This window comes from Ilyonectria robusta, assembly GCF_021365365.1.
Source record: "Ilyonectria robusta strain PMI_751 chromosome Unknown BGZ61scaffold_85, whole genome shotgun sequence".
NCBI classification, from domain to species: Eukaryota; Fungi; Ascomycota; class Sordariomycetes; order Hypocreales; family Nectriaceae; genus Ilyonectria; species Ilyonectria robusta.
In genome coordinates, this window is record NW_025764519.1 from 45,674 (window position 1) to 66,483 (window position 20,810).

The following is a 20,810-nucleotide window of genomic DNA, read 5'->3' on the forward strand; positions in this document are numbered from 1 at the left end:
CAAGCGTCTTTATATAGAAATCTTCACCTATTGAGAAAGTTCTTGAGAAAGATTCTAAGTACGGACTCGAGGCTGGGCTGTGAAAGACCGCGCTCTCCCAATCACGTCACCTCACGATAGCGAAGTACGCGATAAGGAGAGTCTTTCAGCATACGGTGGAACAGATTAATCGAATTTTATAACTCGGACTACCCTACTGTAATATGGCAACCTATAGAAGTGGAAAGGAAGGAGGGGTGGTGTGAAGATAGATTCCAACTTTGTAAACCGGTCGTGCTGGGTGTTTGAGCAACGGCGCTTCGCAATTGTAGAGCTTGCTACAACATGTAGAGCAATATGCCACCTCAGCAAAGCTTTTGGCCGAACAATTGCTTTTTGGGGCATTGCATTCTTTGCAATTCAGACTGCCTACTCCTGCCCAGGGTCTTTTAAGCTTATTCCTTTCCATGTCCAGTAGCCTTTCGCTTAACTTCCGACGTTCCTCTCTAGAAAGGCCAGAAAAAAAGGCATTGCCCAGTAACGTGTCCTTCGTGTACTGCCATTCTTTCTGTGATAGGTCTGAAAACTGAAGCCGTCCGTTGATCACATCGCCTCGAAGCGAATCGGTTGCTGGGATCGAAGACGAAACGTTTTCCTTGACTATGATGAGTATCTGCGCCCTACGTGATCACGGCCTCAAGGTAACTCACCATTGTAAGGTAAGGGAGGTTTAAGAGGACTGACTTTTGTAATTGCAAAATACTTGACCCCTCATGTATTCAGGCGGGGATGCCAGACCTGTTATACCTGGGCGAAAGTCAAGGCCCGTGTGCTGTTCAACCAGGTTGTCGCATCAACACATACGTTGTCACATTCAGGGGTTCGTGCGTCTTGACCTGCGGGAAAGTTCACAATCCGGAACTCCAGCTAGGCCGCTGCTCCTGCAGCCAGCACTGTAACGCGGTCGGTCACCGCCAGTTGTATTTTCTCGGGTTAGTGAACAGTTTATGCAGATGTGGCGCAAGGAGGATTCACCGAAGGCGAATGATATAAGACACAAATACGCCACGGTATCCACAGTGAACCTGGGATCTGATTTGTAGGAATCTACATTTAACTTGAAACCCTTCTTTGAGTATTCTACACTGCCTCAATAAAAGTTGGCGCGTGCTATAGCTAGCTTAGCAAATAATGGCATGCGAATGCGGCTCTGCTTTTCTATGCTTAGGGGCTGGGAAACTAGGATATTATCTTTGCTACTGCAGTCAGCATAACTCTGTAATTACTTCACAACAAGAGAGTGCCGTCACACTTATGCGGCCGCCTCGACCAAGCGACGTGGTACTAGCATGGTAGGATAAAACGGGGTAGTCATTGGCTGAAGAACCCTGCCACGGGATGGAGGAGTTGTCGAGGGTGGTTGCTCACTACGACACCTAGCTAGCCTATTATCCAGGGCCCCGGCTTGAGTTACCGGTCTGCGTCATCGTCTGTAATTCATTCACCACAAATAAGAGCCTACATGAGTAAGTCGAGGCTAATTTACCGCCTCGAGCGCTTTAATAGTGTCCTTCAGCACTACAGCCCTACTAACAAACAACTCAACGAAGCTGCTTTGATACCTGGCTGGTGTGACAGATGCTGGCTTCCTTCGCTATGCGCCTAGCTGCTGCACTGTAACGACAACGAATAAAATATGACGACAGTCGGCTTTCTGAGCCCAAAGAAGTCAAGTAGAGCCAGTGAAACAAGTCAAATTTTAACAATAATAGCACTTCTCCAACTCTGTCAAGGCAACTTCAAAGCCAAGCTCTATCAAGCTTAATAGTACTGGTGACGGTAAACCTACTGCCCCAACGAGAACTGAATGCTATAACTTGAGATCTAACTACCTCAGCTGCCCTCAACCAGCTGAGTTCTCTGGCTTCCTTGCATATACTAAATATCTGAGTGTCTGTCAGTCGCGTCATGCCCATCATGTTTGTCGGGGGGATCATACGTATCCCAATAGCCATGAATCCTAGTACTGGAGAGGTCTTTTCTGACATCTGCCAGAAGGACGTGTACCTGTTCAGCAGGCAAACCCAAAACTGTCGTCAACAATCCCATCGAGATTCCTTCAATGCCATGGCGGAGCATATAGTGACTCCACTGTCCTAGTTCCTTGTATAGTGAATCTTTCGGCCAACCATTCATAGGAATCCGCTTTTTGTTCTCCACGATGTCGACAAAACCTGCGTCTGCAAGCATCGACTTGAAATCGCGGGCAACGGTGATGGAGCGACCAAGTTTGTCTGCGCCTTCAACCATGAGCTCTGACCATCGCAGGATATTGGTGTCTCTAATCGTGTGGTCGTCGCTAGCGAGCGGGTATACATTATCCTGAACTTCAATGTAACCTCCAGGTTCGATGTTTCTATGGAGAGCGTCGTGTTAGTATCAATATTGCTGTCATGAGGGAGACTCACTTAAATGCTTCATCGAATATACCTGGCCAGTCTTTAAAGCTTGCAATCATGCTGCGAACAAACACAAAGTCGAACAGATGTTTGAACGTCCAGGGCTTCTCTAAGTCATCCACCTCGAACCTGCAATTAGGAGCAACCCTTGGGTAGTGTTGATAAATGGCAATAACGATGCATCGTGGATGAAAGACTTACCAACTCGGTTGGATGGGGCTAAGGTCCACGCCAATGACCTCGGCCTCCTCATGCGCATCCGCTTAGCGCAAAGTCAGCAGCTCACTCACAACGCCTTAGGAGGGACTACATACCAACGTCAAGGGCCCAGATGCCAGTACCTGTACCCACGTCGAGAATCCTTTTCCGATTCTTCAGAGGAGTTTGGTACAGCTTATTCTCACCCACTAGCGTCCAGATGTGGTGAGTTATGTCAATTCGGGGTCAGCCGGGTAGTCTTGACGAAAACAACTCGATACTCACCTAGCCTTTCTTGTTCTGGCTGCGCTTGTTAGTGGCCGCTGTCAGTTGCTACCATCGTCGTACGTACCTCGTCGTTTGGAAGTGAATACTCTACCCGAACGCCGTGAGGTGAGCGAGCTAATCTCAGGTAGCAATGCGAGAACTCACCCCCGCTCCCGTAGGTAGTATATCTCCTGCCATTCTCTACTCGGTATTGGAGTATGCTCGATGTTATCGATTGAGTAGACGACGCGTCGTCTGCGACCTGGAATGAGATTAGTCTAGTTCAGTGTTGTGGACGCTAAGAACATACGTCATCCACTCCGGAATCGTCGGCCGATTGGTCCTCAGCCTCTAATGGATTGGTCGCTCCAGGGTCATCAAGCTCAGCCATCCCAAAGTGTTGCTTACAGGAGGAATGGTCGAAAACACGGAGAAGATATGCCGAGAGTCAAAGGTGACGCAAATGGTGGGTGGCCATTTTCTATCACCAACCAAGCAGCCCTCTATATTTACCTAGCGTTGCAATCACACTTCCACCGCTGCCGATGGCTCACAGACTGGTGCTCGGTTAGCCCAAGTCGGGAAAAGATCCTTGCCCCCTGGAACCTTCCCTCGTCTGTAGGCTGAATATGGTGTTGACACTTGATTTGATGCAAGTCTCAGTGCAAACACCCTGTTTTACCCAAGATCTGGAGCAAACACAGCATCTTTCCTTGATGGGCTGTGAAGCAACGCCAGAAGCGCTTATGTCATCCCTGCATGAGACCTTTCAGCCAATGAGGTGTAGGCACTACCCAGACACGCGTCACAAACTCCTCATTTACCCCAAGATTAGGTGCAAACACAGTATCTGTAATCACATTAGGGGAAAACACTTTATTTGCACCAGAACGCCGTGCCAGCAGCGCAGTCTTCGGGCCCTTGATACTTTTTGGAATGTCTCTTCAGCCCCCCCTCATTGCCAGGAACAGTCGTACCTCAAGTCCTAGGTCAAGCTTCCAAGGGAACAACGAGCGTGTTGAGGAAATTTTGCAAAGCCTCATCTCTCTTCCTCTCGAGAATCATCACTTGGTTCGCATCCATCTTGGTTGCCATTTTCGAGACGCCATCCAAACCGCAGCAGCTCACCAGCCGTATCATATCGTGTCCATTGTCAAATCCGCGCAAGTATCAGCAGCCGATCAGACGGTCCCGGCGGATGAGAAGTCACTTGAAGCCAGAATTTTTCAGGCCGGAGGGACAAGGGCCTTGGTTGCCTTCGCCGCAGCCTGCCAGGCGGACAGGGAGGTCCATAGCTTGATCAAAAGCTTGGACAAAGACGACTTGGGTGCATTCATCAAGTCCACGGCATGCATCAAGGCTCATCCAAAGTTTAGCCTCATTGTGTCCAAGACTGACGCGGCGGAACCGCCAGAAGACAAACCCACAAAGCATGTCCCAGCTCCACGGAACTGGAAAGGTCGCGGGACGAACGCGAAAGGAACACCACGTACGTCCAGGTGGATTCAAAGTCGTGGAATCTTCAGCTGATTCAGAATATTGACATTATAGGCAACAAGGACAATGCTAAGGGCCTCGTCCAAAGAAGAAAACGCAAACTTGTTGATGACCAAGCAGCACAAAAGATGTCAAAACAACGCCAGTCATCGCGGGAACCATCGACACACTCAGACACGATAAGAGATCCCACGGAAACCATTAGGGGCTATACAACCCAGGATGACACTGGATTGTTTGCAAACTCGGAGCCGCTGAGAGTAACATCCACCCTAGGTGATGGAGGAGGCGGCAGCGAAGCGCCACGAAACCACCAATCTAGGACAACAAAACCCGCCGAGGCAATTGAATATCGATATCAACCCTTAGATTTTGGGTCCCAGGGAATGCATGTAATGCCTCGGGGCGTTTGCGAGCCGAAACATGCTGCGACAGAGCAAGTCGATCCACCTTTGACACGAGCTGCCGACATTTTTGATACTGAATCCTTTATGATATCAGGTTTCGATAGGGCATTCGCGCCCAGTGCCGTCGAGATGGAAACAGCGGTAGACGCCGGGGCCTTTGATACCACACACATCATGTTGGCCGACTTTGATGCTTTCCATGAAGATCTGCCAGGATTGTTCAACACCTAGCCGCTTGACAGCCCAACTACCTTGTGTCAATGCCCAAGAAGCACCAGATACACCGTAGTATGGCTATTGATGGACACAGTCCCGTCGTGGATACGAGTTATGGTTCTTTCGGGGAGCGAAGTGGCCCCAGCTGTCGGCGCTTGGCCATCTCCATGCACGGCTACGGTAACGACGTACGTGTCCTGCTTGACCTTCATCGTACAGGGCCCTTCAGCACGAACAATGGCTCCGACTCGATCCTCGTTTTCCTTGATCTGGGTGGGTTATCAGCATGGGTCGCCGCCACTATGTTTTGACTGCTTTACCTTGTTCATAGACAAGAGAGATTTCCTGAGCTCGCGACACGCCGCTTTCACGTTTTCCGCTCCCTGGTCTAGGGTCGCCACACCCTTTCCCTCATCATTCCACCTGGCGCGCGCGGCAGAATGCTCGAAAGTATGTAAGACCTGGTCAAGCTCTGCCAAAGAGTCTGGCCCGACTTCTTGCTCATCGTTGCCGAGCATGGCCTCGGGAACTAGGCATGAAAATTTCTCTTTGCCCAAAGGCAGAGAAGCGGGGGCTACAGATACAGGTACAGGGACACAAATGTGGTGATTGTGGCCTTCCCAAGGCTAAACCTCGGAAGTTGTCTTTATCCCAATCGTCGCAATCAAGCACGGATACGCGTTCCGGAACCCTTGGCCACAGCAGCCATGATAGAGCCAAGTTTGGGAAGATTCCGAAAGATGAGTATGCGATGTAAAGGATAAATCTGGTAATGTAGGCGTTGCAAATTCGCTTAGGTTGTGCATTGTTCTGGGTCGTAGCAGAATGCTGGGGTAGCGGGGTATTAGGTACTTCTGCCTTAGAAATTAGGTGTTGAAAGCTAACAGCACGTGACATAGTCAATGTTGGGCAATAGTTAAGGGATTTCCCGGTGATCTGCCGGATCTGGTGATCCGCCGGATCACCGCCACTTCGCACACTCGACATCAATCGACAATTACTCAACAACCATGGCGCCGATTGATGAGGCCCTTGATTTCCTGAAATCGTCGGAATCAGTTAATTATGCTGAGACTGCACGGCGTTTCAATTGCGACGAGACGACCTTGCGACGCCGACATCAAGGCAAACAGCGGTCAAGACGAGATGCCGACAGTTTGTATAAGTCACATCTATTAAAACAACAAGAACGGGATCTTATCGCTTATATTCATAAGCTTTCATCGCGTGGAATTCCCCCTACCTTACCTATGATAAAGAACTTCGCCCAGGATATCGCCAAAATCGAGGTCGGAAAGGACTGGCCGTACAGCTTCGTTCGACGCAATCGAGATGAGTTAGGTTGTATATGGTTCGACGGGTTGGACATCGCGCGAAAGAGAGCCGATAATGCCTCTAGGTATAGGGCTTATTTTGAGCTTGTAAGCCAATGCACGAAGCTTCCCTTTCACAACTGACAGTGGAAGATCCGCATAAAAATCGAGAAATATAACATCCTACCCTGCAACACGTATAACGCGGATGAGAAAGGATTTCTCTTGGGTGTGATCAATCGAACGAAGAGAGTATTTTCCATTAACGTCAAAAAGCAAGGCAAATTGCTCGGTGCGTCGCAAGATGGTAATCGATCTTGGATTACGTTCCTGGCGTGCATCAGCCAGGATATGACATCGCTGCCCCCATTCCTCATCTATCAAGGCAAACCAGGACAAGTCCAGGACTCTTGGCTCAATGAATTTGACCCAGAACATCAATCAGCCTTCTTTACCACCTCAGAAACGGGGTGGACAAATCACGAGCTTGGAAAAGAGTGGCTCGTCGGTGTTTTCGATCGCTTTACTAAGGCAAAAGCTCGAAACGGTCGTGATTATCGCCTTCTTATTACCGACGGCCACTCTAGCCATGTTAATATGGACTTTCTGGAGTGGTGTGACCAGCACCGGATTATCGTTGCGGTGTTTCCCCCCTATTCCACGCATCGGCTGCAACCCTTGGACGTGTCGCTATTCAGCCCCCTTTCGACCGCATATTCAAATCAGCTTATCCAGTGGACAGCAAAAACACAAGGCCTTATTGGCCTATCGAAACGTGAGTTCTGGACTTTATTTTGGAACGCATTTGAGACTTCCTTCTCTTCCGAGAACATTGCGAGTGGGTGGAAACGGACTGGTCTCCTGCCTTTTGACCCAGAAGTGGTCCTATCGCAGATCACTGAGAAAAAAGATGATGGTTCGAATACGGGTAGCGACTCGGTAGAATCACTAGCCCTTCAGCAACCTACGGCCCGAGATTTACGCCGACTTATTGACAAAGTAGTCGACAAATCCTCTATCGATGCTGACCGCAACAGCCGAAAGCTGAAGAACACCCTCGAAAGCCTGCAATCTGAGGTTGAACTGCTTCGATATGAGAATCAAGGACTCCGCGAGACAATTAGCCAAGAAAAGAAGCGCAGACAGCGCGGTAAAGCTCTGAAAGATCTGCTCTTTGATCGTACAGATCCAAATTCAGCTCAGGTGTTTAGCCCAGCAAAAGTCGCTCAAGCCCGCCTAAAGAAAGCGGCGATGGACGCCCAAAAGAAAGAGGAGGTTCTGCAGAAGGAATCGTAAAAGGCTCAGCGACAGCAGAAGGCGGCGGAGCAAAAAGCTCTCGCTCTGGAGAAGAGGAGGCAACGAGAGGCGGAAATAGAGAGAAAACGGCAGGTAAGGGAGGCCAGGCAGCAAGAGAAGGAGACCAATCGACAGATTCGACAAGAACTTAAGCGTCGCAATCTGGAAATGGCACATGAAATGCAACATGAACGACGGGTGGCTTCTGAAGGCCGCGAGAAGAGTCCGGACGTTCGAGACGAGATAATCGTCGCTCTTCCACTCATACCAGAGCCGCCGGTAGCATCACAGGCCCTAGATCTACCAAAAGACAACCGAAAAGGGAAGGCAGCGACCACTCCAATCCGTACCGCTCGTCCGAAAAGACCCTGTCTAGCTGTTGAGAGTGATCGGGAGATGGTAGTCGCATTTCGGGGTACCGGGCGGCCGCAGCGGAATAGCAAGCGACCACGATGGCTTGATGACTGCGAAATAGACTGAGACATATCTTATAGTTGCATTTTCATTATGTGTTTAATTTTGGAAGATTTGGGACTGCGGCTGTGGAGCTATTATAGATTGATGTCTGGAATGCAAGTTGGTGTAAGTCCGGCGAATCACCAGATCCGGCAGATCACCGGGAAATCCCTTAAGGTACGTCTTGGCCAAATCAACAGCCACATTAGCCACCGGCTAAACATTGTGATGAGCACATAATGCCTGCGCTCAAGCCTATCTCCCACTCTTTGCTTCCCATCTTTGGCAGCATGGAGCAATCAAAAAGCCAGTTCACGCATTGACTCTATTATTTATACCACTTAGCTCAGGTTGATAATTCGAAAATATTAAAATGTGTCGCCCAATCATTTGGGTCCCTTCCCAGTTACCCTATAGCGCTCCGTCAATAGCAGGTGGAGGTCTTGCTCCGTTTGGAGCCCGACACGTACTCTGTCGAGAAGAGCGCCCAGCTGTGGATCATCCGGTGCGCGGCCTTGTTCTTCAAGAAGGACAACAGTTTTGAACCTGTGCCAAAGACTAGAGCCCTGGTGGTGAGAAATAGTTGCTCAATTACGATAACGTCAGGGCGCAGCTTCAGTCATCTGCAGCTCTCATTGGTGCCCGCATCAGCCTGATTGTGAGAGAGCCTCACGAGAGGCTTGTTAGCATTGGGCACCGTTCTCAACGAGAAACAATCTATACTTGGCATCCTTCACCCATCGTGACATCGCTCGCTTCAGTTTGAATTTGCTATCGAACCCTGCCATGGCAGAAGTCGTGGCTGTCGTGGCAAGCGGCGCTGGCCTCGCGTCCCTTGCTCTGCAACTGGCAGAAGGGGTCAAACGACTACGGCAACGTCACCAAAATGCAGCAGGACTCTTTGGTGACATTTCGGCATTGATGGAAGACCTCGATTTGATCACTGAGCAGCTGAATGACCTCGAGGCCGAGGCGCATGGCATCCTGGAACAACAAATGGGGCCGATCGTTTTGGAGAGATGCCGCAGTCGTGCAGCGAATCTAACAGACCGACTGACAATCCTCACGGCGAACATCCCGGCCAGGCCATCAAAAATAAATGCTGTTCGTGCAGTAGTTCGATCGAAGAGGTGGAATACCGAACTTGAAGAGCTCCGAAGCGCGGTTACAGGTGTCAAGCAAGACCTCCTTCTGTACTGCATCCCAATCCAGCACGCACACGTGTTCTTAGTCGGCCTCGGATATTAATGCGTACAGGCTTTATTTGATCCATCAAAACGTCGCCATGAAGAAGTTGTTCCGCATCGCGGTCCCTGAGGACAGTGACGGAGATAGTTCACACATCCGCATCTCGCCAACGAGCAAACCACATGATGATACTCTGCCTCCAATTACAAATATCCCTCGGTACCGATTTGCTCATTGTACGGTCCGAAGTTGCCATTGCTCATGCCATATCACGCGTGTGGTAGGCGGCAGGTTTTGGCGCCTTCAGTACGCCCCATTGGCCAACATATTCAATACTTGCGACAACGTCAGGTGTTCGGCTCAACGTTACAGAGTCGGCCTTCGGGTCGCGCTTTCACGCTTTGGTGTGAGATGGGCAGTCGTATTTGGACTCGATATGACGGTGGAGCCAGGGAAGTACTGGCTTCAACCAGTGTTGCAAGTTGAGAGTGTCGTCAATTATACCGCACCGGGCTTCGTCATTTTAAGAAAGCTGTCAGAACAGCTTTTGGAGTGGGACGAGGCAGAACTCCAGTTCAGAGAGCTTTACAGATCAGATCCGGCATTTGTGAGTCAAGTCGACCCCCAGGGAATGGGCTATCTCGAGGTTGGTGTCTCATTCTAGTCTTGCCATCAACGTCGCTAATATCGATTCCGTCGGCTCTAGAAAGCTATAACCTACGGAGGATGGGGATACTCCGGCATTGAAATAGAGACCCAGATTCGGTTGCTACGTTTCCTTGTCGAAGAACTTCATTTGACCAAAGGGGTTGATAGTCCGAGGTGTGTCTTACGTCTCTACTCATTCTTTATCGTGGCAATGCTGAACCATGTCTTAGTCTCATGTACAGCTGTGCATCGTTCAGTTCGGAAAATCGCCATCTCGAAATGATTGAGGCTGTCACTTCTCTTGGCTGCGACTTCAGCACAACTCCTTCTCCCAGCTTCGAGTCATGGCCGCAACCCTGCGTGCATGACCCAGAGTTGGCTCCGTACGTCCGTATAATACCAGGAGACCCGTTTTACCTGGAATATATGGGCATAGTTCTCAAATCCAACCCTGGTAATGCTAGCTAATGGGGCGTGTGTGTACTTGTCTAACTCGAACTCCTCACAGATTTTGGGGACAGCCCACCCATTCACAACGTGATTCTACACGGGTCTGAAGAAGACTTTCGGCTGCTCGTCCAGAAAGCCCAGCCTCTAGAGGCACATGTCAACTTTCTTGGGCAATCACCTCTCCATATATCTGTGCGTTATCCAGAGCGCTTGGCTATCCTCCTAGCTGCGGGTCATGATGCTAGCGTGTGCGATAAAAATGGCATCACTCCTTTGATGTATGCTGCCGCCATGAACATTTCAGAAGCAGTTACAGCTCTCATCTATCACGGTGCAGATCTAGTCATGCGTGATAAGCTGAATGACTACGACTTCATCATGTACGCCGCAATCCGAGATCATTGGTCTTTGGTTTGGTGTGCCATTGACTTGATCAGTTCGAAGGACCGCAGCCTGCTCCCCAGATTGTTCCCTAGCATCTTCCTTGCATCTGGGCCAGACTGCTTCTTCGCACATGACTCAACAAGTATCACAGAGGGTTGGAGGAAATATTGGCTGAAGGTTTTCTCCAACCTGACTTCAATGAATATCTGCTTCGAAGATGGTGGCACACTGATGCACGTTGCAGATAGCCCTAAGCTGGCAAGTATGCTTGTTGATTCAGGATTTTTAAAATTCAACCACAGGAATAATTTGGGCGAGCACTCATTGTTTGCTATTGGTCGCTTTCTTAATCCGTCTTTGTTTCGGCAGTTCATCGCGAAGGGGGCACAGGTCAACATAACAAACAACCGAGGTCAAACAGTCCTCCACAGGTTGCTTGGTCTTCTACATAACTCAGAGGACAACAAGAAAAAGGACCTCCTCGACATCCTGGAAATTCTTCTTGACAGCGGAGCTAATGTCGGTATCAGAGACCATTGTTCCTGCAACTGTTCGCCTGGTGGCTGTGTCCCTGGTTCGAACCTGGAACTCGATATCATGGAATTCTTTCATTCGCGACTTTACAATGGTTTCTGGATATTTGAGTGGCTTCTCATACTTGAAGATCGGGGTCTTTTAGTGGAAGCTAAGGACTTTGCTTTATCTGTCTTCCGTCAGACGTATTATCAAGAGGCAGGCTTTCGCCACACCTGCTGTCGCTCCAATTCAACCGACGAAGATGATGATGCGGAAGGAACGTTCTGGGACATCTCGGAGCAAATTAAATTGGAAGCTTTGAGCGACAAGATGCATGATTGGGTGCAACGAGATTACCAAGAAGTCAAGCATGGGTTGATGGTTCATTTGCAACAACGCCAGTCTGCAAAGAAGAGTGAGATTGAATCCGTGAAACAAAAATCGAGTGACAAAACGAATGAACCCCCGGTAAGCTATAACAAAAGATGATATTTTACCCCAGTTGGAAACTTAACCCATACTAATCCGTCGAGTTGCTCCAGGATTCCGTCCTTGAGAGCGGGGAGAAATTTCGAATCGACTACGAGGAGGACAAAATGTACTCCAGCCTAGATCTCTTCCTCATGCAGCCTGACTCTTGGACGAACCTGGACATTCTCGGTTTTCAAGGAACAGATCACACAAAGGAGTTTCTCGAGGAATTCGTGAATGAATTGCGCAAGGCTAGGGGCGAGAAGTTCTCGACTCGGCTGCCTTTGATTGCTGAACTTTCGGCCGTTTTTGCAGATTTCACTTAACCGTAACGGAAGAGTAGGATGTTGAAGGAGTGGAAAAAATGTAAATTCGCTGGTTACATAAATGAGAGAGACAGATGCGGATGTCGCTCTCGTGCGCACGGCGTAGGATAAAAAGAAGCCCCGCAAAATGCCTCGAACTCCTCCCCTGCACTTTTATCCGTGCACTGCCGCCAGCCGTGCTGCCGCACGCCACTTCGCGCGGGCAATATCAGGTCCAAAGCGAGGCTAGGGCAGAAAGCGTAAGAAGGCCTTGAGGAACGTCTGCCCATTGGCCAGACGAGATCCAGGTCCATACGCTCCGTGACGAAGATCTCCCGACCGGGCACGAGCTGGTAGTGGAGCGGACGCAGCGGCATGGGCCACCCCGCGACCCAGAGTCAGCTGTGAATGCTGGCGGTCGCTCCAGGTCGAGCTCCTCCTCAATGCAGGTCGTGACTCGACGACTCGCGGCGGCCAAGTCACGAAACTCTGTGCGGTACGATGCAGGCGAGGCTGGTCGTGATCGTGTCGCGACGCGTCGGCGCCATGCTCCTCTCGTACTCGACTGGCTGGGATGGAGAACGGAGAACTCTATTGACAGTTTTGTTAGCCCGAACACGTCGGCGATGGGGAAGCACGAACTCGAGTACCCTTGAAGAGACGAGACACAACAATAACGCATGATTGGTGAAGAGCGTGTGATGCGCCCTGCCGTACTAGCATGAGAACGATATTATTGGGCGAGAGGTGCCCATTCAACTGCGAGTAAGCGCCCGCGGTCGAGGGGGGGTGGCCTCAGCACATGACTGATGATAAATTTCTTAGCGGCTTGCTTCTGCCTAATGTTGCCCAACCGCTTTTTGTTTGAGCGAAGGTCGCGGTGTCCTGGCTTCATTCATAATCGTTGTTCTTTTTTGAGGTACTGTACGCTCTGTCAATCGAACTTTAGCGCAGATCCTAAAATCCCACTGAACCCCCGCGATTAGAGGGGACAAGTTGCGCTGTCAGGTTGGTTGTTGTGCTTGGCGACCACAGCGGTCTGCAGGCGGATCCAGCTTGTCCAGGTAGAGGCAAGTGCTCTTTCTGAGAAACCTCGGCGACCAAACACTAATTGTCCTTTGTAGCTCACTTTGCGTCTGGATCATCCTGCGAGCGAACATGTCTAATCCGAACGACTACACCGTTGGCTGGATCTGCGCCATAACTACGGAGTACGTTGCCGCGCAGGAATTTCTCGACCAAGAACACGAAGGACCGGAATATGTGTCTCCCAATGACACCAACCATTACACACTAGGCAAAGTTGGGAAGCACAATGTCGTCATCGCCGTCTTGCCCGACAACGAGTACGGAAAATCCTCTGCCGCAAGCGTTGCAAGAGATATGCTGCACAGCTTTCCTAATGTCAGAATCGGTTTGATGGTCGGCATCGCCGGAGGTGCGCCTGGAAAGCATGATATCCGTCTTGGGGATATTGTGGTCAGCTCTGCTGGCAATGGAAAGGGTGGGGTGTTCGGGTACGACTTTGGTAAAGCGATACAAGGACGGGACTTCCAAGAGACAGGGCTCTTAAACCAGCCACCAACCCTCCTTCGGACGACAGTGAGTGGACTCAAGGCCCGCTACGAGAGGAAAGGGCATCAACTCGCAGCGACTACCAACATGATTCTCGAGAAGAACCCAAGGCTCCGGGGGAAGTACAAACAGCCAGAAACAGGTGCCGACAGACTATTCAAACCCGAAGTTACTCACGACTTAAGCTGTGCGGCGATCTGTAGTGATGATGTATCAAACTTGGTATTGCGACCCGAAAGGACCAAGAACGAAGACAACCCAGCCATTCATTACGGTCTTATTGCTTCAGCAGACCGACTGATGAAGGACGCTTCGGCTCGAGATAGACTTTCAGAGGAAAAGGACGTTCTTTGTTTCGAAATGGAAGCGGCTGGGCTGATGAACCATTTTCCCTGTCTCGTCATTCGTGGTATATGCGACTACTCGGACTCCCACAAGAACAAGGAGTGGCAGGGCTATGCAGCAATGGTGGCTGCTGCATATGCAAAGGATCTTCTCTATCAAATAGCTCCAAACAGGGTTGAAGCTGAAAAGAAGATCGGCGATATTCTATCTGGTAGGCCAAGGTCTTAGAATATTATTAATACATGTTAATCCTATGTACAGGCCTCCATGAAGTTGCAGAAGAGCACCGAGACATTGCAAGGGAGGATCGGGACATTGCAAAGCACACCCGGGACACAGCAAAGGAGCAGCTCCAAGCCCAGACAGATTTCGCCAAGGAGAGGCTGTCTGAAAAAGAAGAAAGGGTTCACCAGCTGTTCCGCCTCACACCCACATACGAGTGGTATAAAGACCGAGTGGAAGAAAGGGTTGAAGACACGTGCATGTGGTTCCTCAAGCACGAGCACTTCCAGACGTGGTTGAACCAAGAGTCTGGCCCCCTGCTAGTCTCGGCGGATCCTGGTTGTGGAAAGTCGGTGCTGGCCAAGTACCTGATCGACCACGGCCTGCCACGATCGACAACCATCTGCTACTTCTTCTTCAAAGACCAAGACCAGAACACCGTCCGGCAAGCACTTTGCGCACTGCTTCACCAACTCTTTTCTCAGAAGTCGTCTCTGATCGAACATGCCATGACACAATTCCGCAAGGATGGGAAAGGTTTGATCAACTCTACAGAATCCCTCTGGAAGGTTCTACGAAACGCTATAAAAGATCCCCAGGCAGGACCTGTAATCATGGTCCTTGATGCCCTGGACGAATGTGCCGAATCAGAGTTTGCGGACCTGATGCGGAATGTGGAGAGCCAATTCCGCAGCGACCATCTGGGCCATGACAAGTTGAAGTATCTTCTAACCTGCCGCCCGTATTATCAGATCGTGTCCAAGTTCCGCGGCCTATTGGAGGCTTTTCCAAATATCCGTATCCCAGGAGAGGAAGAGTCAGAAACGATCAGCCAGGAGGTGAATCACGTCATTACGCGCCGGATCAATCAGCTGTGGAGGAAGAAGCGCCTCTCACCCCAAATCAAGAGCCACCTGGAGAAAAGACTACAGGGGACTACCCACCGCACTTATCTCTGGGTATACCTTGTGTTCAACTACTTGGAGAGAGACGATTTTAAAAAGACACTGAAGGGGGTCGAGTCTACTATTGCAACACTTCCGAGGAGTATCAATGAGGCATATGAGCAAATTCTTAATAAGACTAAGGAAGATCCGATGGTTCGGAAAGCCTTGAGTATTATCTTAGCGGCGAGCCGGCCGCTAACCCTCTCGGAAATGAACGTTGCCATGAATATAGACTACACATCACAGTCTATTCACGACCTCGACCTGGAGGATGACGAGGACTTCAAGACGCGTCTCAGATCTTGGTGTGGATTGTTCGTCTCAATCCATCATGGCAAGATTTATTTCCTTCATCAAACTGCTCGCGAGTTTCTCCTCGCAGATTTGGCATCGCCTACAACTGTTCCGTCGGACCTACGTTGGCATCACTCCATCACTACTCGCCAGGCACACGCCGTTCTTGCCGAGCTCTGCGTGCTCTATTTAAACTTATTTAACTCCGACGTTAGCCTTCCGACAGATATGAATGGGGAAGCCGGCCACTCCGTCGATAGGCACGCCTTCTTAGATTACTCGGCCAAAACTTGGGGCGCTCACTTCCGCGAGGCTGGTATCATCGATGTCGCTGCCATTGTACCTTCCGCTCTGAGAATTTGTGATCCGGATTCGAAGAGCTACTCGGTATGGTTTACAATTTATTGGAAGACTACAGGTATGAGGACTACCGAAAGTTTTACGGATCTCATGCTAGCGTCGTACTATGGCCATCGTGTCATTGTCAAGCTACTTCTCGAAAAGGGCGCGAAGATGGAGGCGAAAGACAGCTGGCATGGTCGGACGCCGCTCTCGTGGGCCGCCGAGATGGGGCACGAGGCCATCGTCAAGCTGCTGCTCGAGAAGGGCGCTGACGTCGCGCCCAAGGACAAAGATGATCGGACGCCGCTCTCGTGGGCCGCCGGTAATGGGCACGAGGCCATCGTCAAGCTGCTGCTCGAGAAGGGCGCCGCCGTCGAGTCCAAGGAAAAAATTAGTCAGAAGACGCCGTTATGGCGGGCCGCCGGTAATGGGCACGAGGCCATCGTCAAGCTGCTGCTCGAGAAGGGCGCCGCCGTCGAGTCCAAGGACAAATATGGTCGAACGCCGCTATCGTGGGCCGCCGGTAATGGGCACGAGGCCATCGTCAAGCTGCTGCTCGAGAAGGGCGCCGAGGTCGACTCGAAGGACACCGAGTACGGTCAGACGCCGCTCTCGTGGGCCGCAGAGAACGGGCATGAAGCTGTGGTCAAGATGCTTCTCGATACGGGCAAGGTCGACGTCGACACAAAGGATGATAGATACGGTCAGACGCCGCTATCGTGGGCTGCCGAGAACGGGCATGTGGCCGTGGTCAAGCTGCTGATTGCAAAAGACGGTGCGAACACAGAAGATAATACTGGCCGGACACCATTGTCTTATGCGGCCAAGAACGGACATGACACCGTCGCAATGGCACTACTTAGTCACGACTCAGTTGATCCCGACCAGGAAGATCATTATGGTTCGACACCGCTATCGATAGCGGTACGAAATTCTCGCATAGAGGTAGTCAAAGTGCTGCTGGCTACTGGACCAGTCGCCTTCGACTCTCAGGATCGTTTCGGACGGACTTCATTGTGGTGGGCTAGAAGATGTGGGGATACCGACATGGAGCAAGTGCTACTTGACTATGCAGAGAAGAGTGGCATACTAGTGTTCGATGACGAATCTATCGCGGTGAGCCCGACATTTAATGATAGGACATCCAGATTTTGCGATGTTTGCACTTTGAGCATCCCGGAAGATGAGAGCTTCTACAGATGTGGAGTGTGCAACGGTGGGGATTTTGGGATTTGTTCGGATTGCTATAAGATTGGAGGCCGTTGTTTGAAAGACGATCACGAGTTGGCTCATGGGAATGACAAAGAGGAATGAGATAACCGCTCAAGCTCCCTCAACACCTTTATACAGAAATCTTCACCTATTGAGAAAGTTCTTGAGAAAGATTCTAAATACGGACTCGAGGCTGGGCTGTGAAAGATCGCGCTCTCCCAATCATGTCATCTCATGATAGCGAAGTACGCGACAAGGAGAGTCTTTTAGCATTCGGTTGGGCCGGTTAATCGAAATTTTTATAACTCGGACTATTATCCTATGACAACCTTTAGGAGTGGAAAGGAAGCCGACCCGGTCGCTCCTGATGACTCATCAAGACCAACGGGCCAGGCGGTCTGCGTTGGGAGATTAGTGTTAGACCCTGAACGTCTGCATCGGGAAACTTGACACCTACTGCCTTGAGGTTATGTATGAATGAAAGGTAAACGCTGCGGTGTAAACCCATGTGGTCGCAAGGCTGCGAGGAAAAGGGCGGGGAACAAGGCTAGGTGGTGCTCTCTTGACTGGGCGAAGGCGCGTAATGGGTGAATGCTATTGGTTCTGGTGATCGGGTGTTTTGCTACCATGTTTTCGGTCATTAGCTGCAAACCACAAAACACGTAACCAAGATAGTAAAAGTCCAACAAATGTATAAATTATAATACTGCTAACCGTATGCTAAGGCTCCTCTCGGCCCTTCAACTTCGTACAGTAATGCACTTGAAGAGACCCACATGATCGTCGACCTGGAAATCTCGCGTTGAACCGCCGATAAATCTCCGACCAGGTGAGGTGTGGAGATGACTGGCCGTCTTCGCCCTCCTTCAAGTCAAGGAGGAACCTATCTTCTTCCGGTGTGAACTTGGCTTTCGCACCTTCGCCGCGATGTACTCGGCCGGTGGAGCCTGTAGATGTTCGGTGGCGCCTGTCAGGAACAGCATCAACCGCGTTGTCATGCTTCGAGCACATGTCCCAACCAAACTGTAACTGAAAGGTGGCTACACCGTTGAGGACAACCCGCTTCAGTATGACGTTGTCAAGTTGCCATTCCCGAAATGTCGCAAAATCATGCCCAGTATCTGAATCGTCTGATGTAGTGTATGACGAAGACGGGCTGAGCATGCGAGGTGTCGGCGTCCGATCCCTTGGTACCGATCGCGTGGTGTTCGTTGGGCATTGGCGAGTGGTATGCCCATAGCGACGGCGCTTGATGCTAGCCAAGGGCTCATGGGAACGACGGCGTTTGCGTCGACGCTTTCCATAAGCTTCATCCTCATCCTCGTCTCCATCATGATCCCGCTCGCTGTCCTCGGTGCTCTGGGCACGACGGTATTTGGCATCGGCGAGCAAGGCCTCAATAGGAACACTCCCACTGCATCGCCTTGACCTGTCGGTCCCGTCGGGCTCTGGAGACTGTTGGCCCCTTTCGTCGTCAAAGTCATCGTCGTCGCCGTCGCCGTCGTCACTCTCATAGTAATCACCATGGAGGATATATGAACCTCGGGCTCTTCGTCTAGGGGTCGGTGCACGGGAGCCTCCTAACCCCGTAGAACAAGGTTCAACATCGCCTCCACAACGGCCTCGGCCCCCCCCAATCATGTCATCAACTGGTTGTTTCCGCGAAGAGCAGACTTCAGGCTCCTGAGTGCAGCTTGCGTGTTGGTTGAGATCCATGGCCATTGGTACAAGGCCGCTCGGACCCGAAGTGCCCTGAACCTGGATAGGGTTTCGCAGCGTCTCATCCTTTGAAAGTAAGGAAGGTGAGGGAGGCGTGGACGGTGTGGTTGAGCCTGACGAGAGAGACGTATCCGTTGGGTAGGGTGAGGCATACCCAAAACCCGATTCAGTGGGGGTCGATTCAACAATGTCCCCGCAATGATCAACCTCCAGGGTGTCTCCATGCTCGGTGCTGTCACTATGCTCCTCCTGCGGGGTATGATTCTCAACCTCGGTTGCCGCGGGAGGCGGTTGAGCGAGGACAGACAAGGACTGATGATTATTGTCGGGCGCTTCACCACCCAAGACCAATGGCAACGGCGCATTGGGGGGGACTACATTTTTGGATGCAGTCGGCATTCCACCAGCCAGATCATCAAGATCAACTTGTCGGCCCGGGATGGAGTCGGGAGTGGCCACCGGGGCGATGGTGTGTTTGGGAGACATCTCACAGATACCCTGATCTTTGTCCATGGCAATGGCAATCTCTATCAATCCTTGTAAGCTTCTTATCTTAGGATAGGGATTCTGGGACACTACCTTGACTATTACTGCCGCGATTAGGCGTGTCATTCTGAAGACTTAGTGTCTTGACGCTGTCACCTGCTCCCCCACCTCCGGGATAGGGGGGAATGGAATTGGAGATAGCTTTCGGGGTAGCGGTATGATTCGGTGTGTCGATGCTGTCCCTTGCGCTGTCACTGGTGGCGGAACGGATCACCTCGTCAATGATTTCCTCAATCGACGGGAAATCCGCGTAGGGATCGACATTGGCCAAGTCCTCCCCGCCTACAAAAGGCCAAGGATTCTCCGCGTCACATGCGATAGACTGAGCAAAGGAGGCATCAGAAAGGACTGGCCGCAGCTCGGGATTCCTTGCACGAAGATTGGGCTTTCGTTTTGGCTTCGAAGGATTCCATTGCTTGATCTTCAAGGGATGGTTCATGATGGTGAGCGTAAAGCAAAGAGCTGTTTAGGAATGAGAAGTATGGATAGGAAGCATTGCAGGATCAAGAACGATCCAGGAGCGGAGAATCTCCAGCTTTTATCGAGTCACTCTCTCCTCTGCACCCACGAGGGCAAAGCCACCCTCCTTCGACGGGGAACGAGAGCGCCTCGATTGTCGAGCCAACAGGACTCGCTAGCGGACCCCCAAAACAGGGGTCTGATTCAGCTGGACTTGGGAGAGAAGGGTCGGACCGACTCGATGCGCACGGAAATGGATAGAAACGTCGGTGATGTGGCTCTGTTGGTGGTGAGCTCACGGAGATTCATCTGATGAGCCCCCTTCTCGCCGGCCGGCTCGCGAGCTGACGGTTGAACTACCTCTTCGGGCAAGGCGGTTGGTTTGACCAGCGCAGAGATGAACGGCCTGGCAGGATCACATCCTTCTCCTTCTCCTCATCCCGCAACACGGCTTGCTAGAATTTGATCAGCTGGCTACCTCTCGTCGTCTCCATTGGATGGCATCGCCCGGAAGCGATTCTATCCGGGCGCTCGAGCATCGTAATCGAAGACGAACGCGTCATCCCCGAGCATGCCTGGCAATCCTCGGCAAGAATGACACCATCACTACCCCTCGCTGTTGCAGTTTGAGTCATAACGCATCTTGCCGTGGAAATTCTCTCCATCCCCCTTATGCGGCCAGCACACCCTCATGTTCCATTCGGGCAGTTCAGCCAGCTCTAGATCCGTCTCATGATCGCGGCCAAGGCAGATTTGACAAGGTCCAGGGGCAATCGAGCCTATCGCTTGCAGTGGAGGTTATCAGGAGTGCCACAGAAGTCCGACGGCTTGCATGAGACGAGACCGCACTGCCACTTGGTGATGATCGGTCATCCCCCGAGGGTATGACACCCCCGTCGCCTTGTCACAGCACTGGCGCTATCGTCTCAACACGTCCACCTTCCTTCTCGGGAAATAGAGATGAGGCAACCGACGACCAACAACCGGCTGGCTCCCCGTTGGACACGAGGAAGCCTCCGCGTGACCGGAACGGGTGCGCCGGGCATGGATTGTTGTGGACCAAGGGCCACCCAACGTGAGGCCGGCGTACCAAGCCCTG

The 20,810-nt window shown here is 51.2% G+C and overlaps 7 protein-coding genes across 7 annotated transcripts; 4 read left to right on the forward strand and 3 right to left on the reverse strand.

Moving 5' to 3' along the window:
* Positions 1-1,527: 1,527 nt before the first annotated feature.
* On the reverse strand, positions 1,528-2,873 carry BGZ61DRAFT_468982 (uncharacterized protein). Its single transcript, XM_046247917.1, has 5 exons — positions 2,753-2,873; positions 2,640-2,700; positions 2,448-2,547; positions 1,979-2,395; positions 1,528-1,925 (listed from the first exon to the last, which is right to left on the reverse strand). Exons 2-5 carry the CDS (start codon positions 2,695-2,697, stop codon positions 1,883-1,885), a joined length of 618 nt encoding a protein of 205 aa, XP_046093628.1. The 5' UTR covers positions 2,698-2,700; positions 2,753-2,873; the 3' UTR covers positions 1,528-1,882.
* Positions 2,874-3,685: 812 nt separating this feature from the next.
* Positions 3,686-5,009, forward strand: BGZ61DRAFT_231024 (uncharacterized protein). The gene is made up of 3 exons (XM_046238219.1): positions 3,686-4,392; positions 4,455-4,836; positions 4,902-5,009. Exons 1-3 carry the CDS (start codon positions 3,840-3,842, stop codon positions 4,909-4,911), a joined length of 945 nt encoding a protein of 314 aa, XP_046093629.1. The 5' UTR covers positions 3,686-3,839; the 3' UTR covers positions 4,912-5,009.
* Positions 5,010-8,781: 3,772 nt separating this feature from the next.
* On the forward strand, positions 8,782-12,282 carry BGZ61DRAFT_468999 (uncharacterized protein). Its single transcript, XM_046247918.1, has 6 exons — positions 8,782-9,281; positions 9,346-9,883; positions 9,983-10,098; positions 10,155-10,378; positions 10,433-11,742; positions 11,817-12,282. Exons 1-6 carry the CDS (start codon positions 8,875-8,877, stop codon positions 12,069-12,071), a joined length of 2,850 nt encoding a protein of 949 aa, XP_046093630.1. The 5' UTR covers positions 8,782-8,874; the 3' UTR covers positions 12,072-12,282.
* BGZ61DRAFT_375223 (uncharacterized protein) lies at positions 12,125-12,448 on the reverse strand (the record flags this gene model as incomplete). Its single annotated transcript, XM_046242390.1, has 1 exon — positions 12,125-12,448. A coding segment is annotated over one exon (324 nt), but the record flags the coding sequence as incomplete, so codon positions are not given.
* Positions 12,449-12,714: 266 nt separating this feature from the next.
* BGZ61DRAFT_524570 (uncharacterized protein) lies at positions 12,715-15,991 on the forward strand. Its single transcript, XM_046252656.1, has 5 exons — positions 12,715-12,815; positions 12,876-13,058; positions 13,175-14,181; positions 14,232-15,820; positions 15,852-15,991. The coding sequence occupies exons 3-5, from the start codon at positions 13,209-13,211 to the stop codon at positions 15,855-15,857; spliced, it is 2,568 nt and encodes an 855-aa protein (XP_046093632.1). The 5' UTR covers positions 12,715-12,815; positions 12,876-13,058; positions 13,175-13,208; the 3' UTR covers positions 15,858-15,991.
* Positions 15,992-16,000: 9 nt separating this feature from the next.
* Positions 16,001-16,549, forward strand: BGZ61DRAFT_375190 (ankyrin repeat-containing domain protein; the record flags this gene model as incomplete). Its single annotated transcript, XM_046242388.1, has 1 exon — positions 16,001-16,549. A coding segment is annotated over one exon (549 nt), but the record flags the coding sequence as incomplete, so codon positions are not given.
* A 1,158-nt stretch (positions 16,550-17,707) lies between these two features.
* BGZ61DRAFT_487654 (uncharacterized protein) lies at positions 17,708-19,691 on the reverse strand (the record flags this gene model as incomplete). Its single annotated transcript, XM_046250002.1, has 2 exons — positions 17,708-19,233; positions 19,286-19,691. The coding sequence occupies 2 exons, from the start codon at positions 19,689-19,691 to the stop codon at positions 17,708-17,710; spliced, it is 1,932 nt and encodes a 643-aa protein (XP_046093634.1).
* Between the last annotated feature and the right edge of the window lie 1,119 nt (positions 19,692-20,810).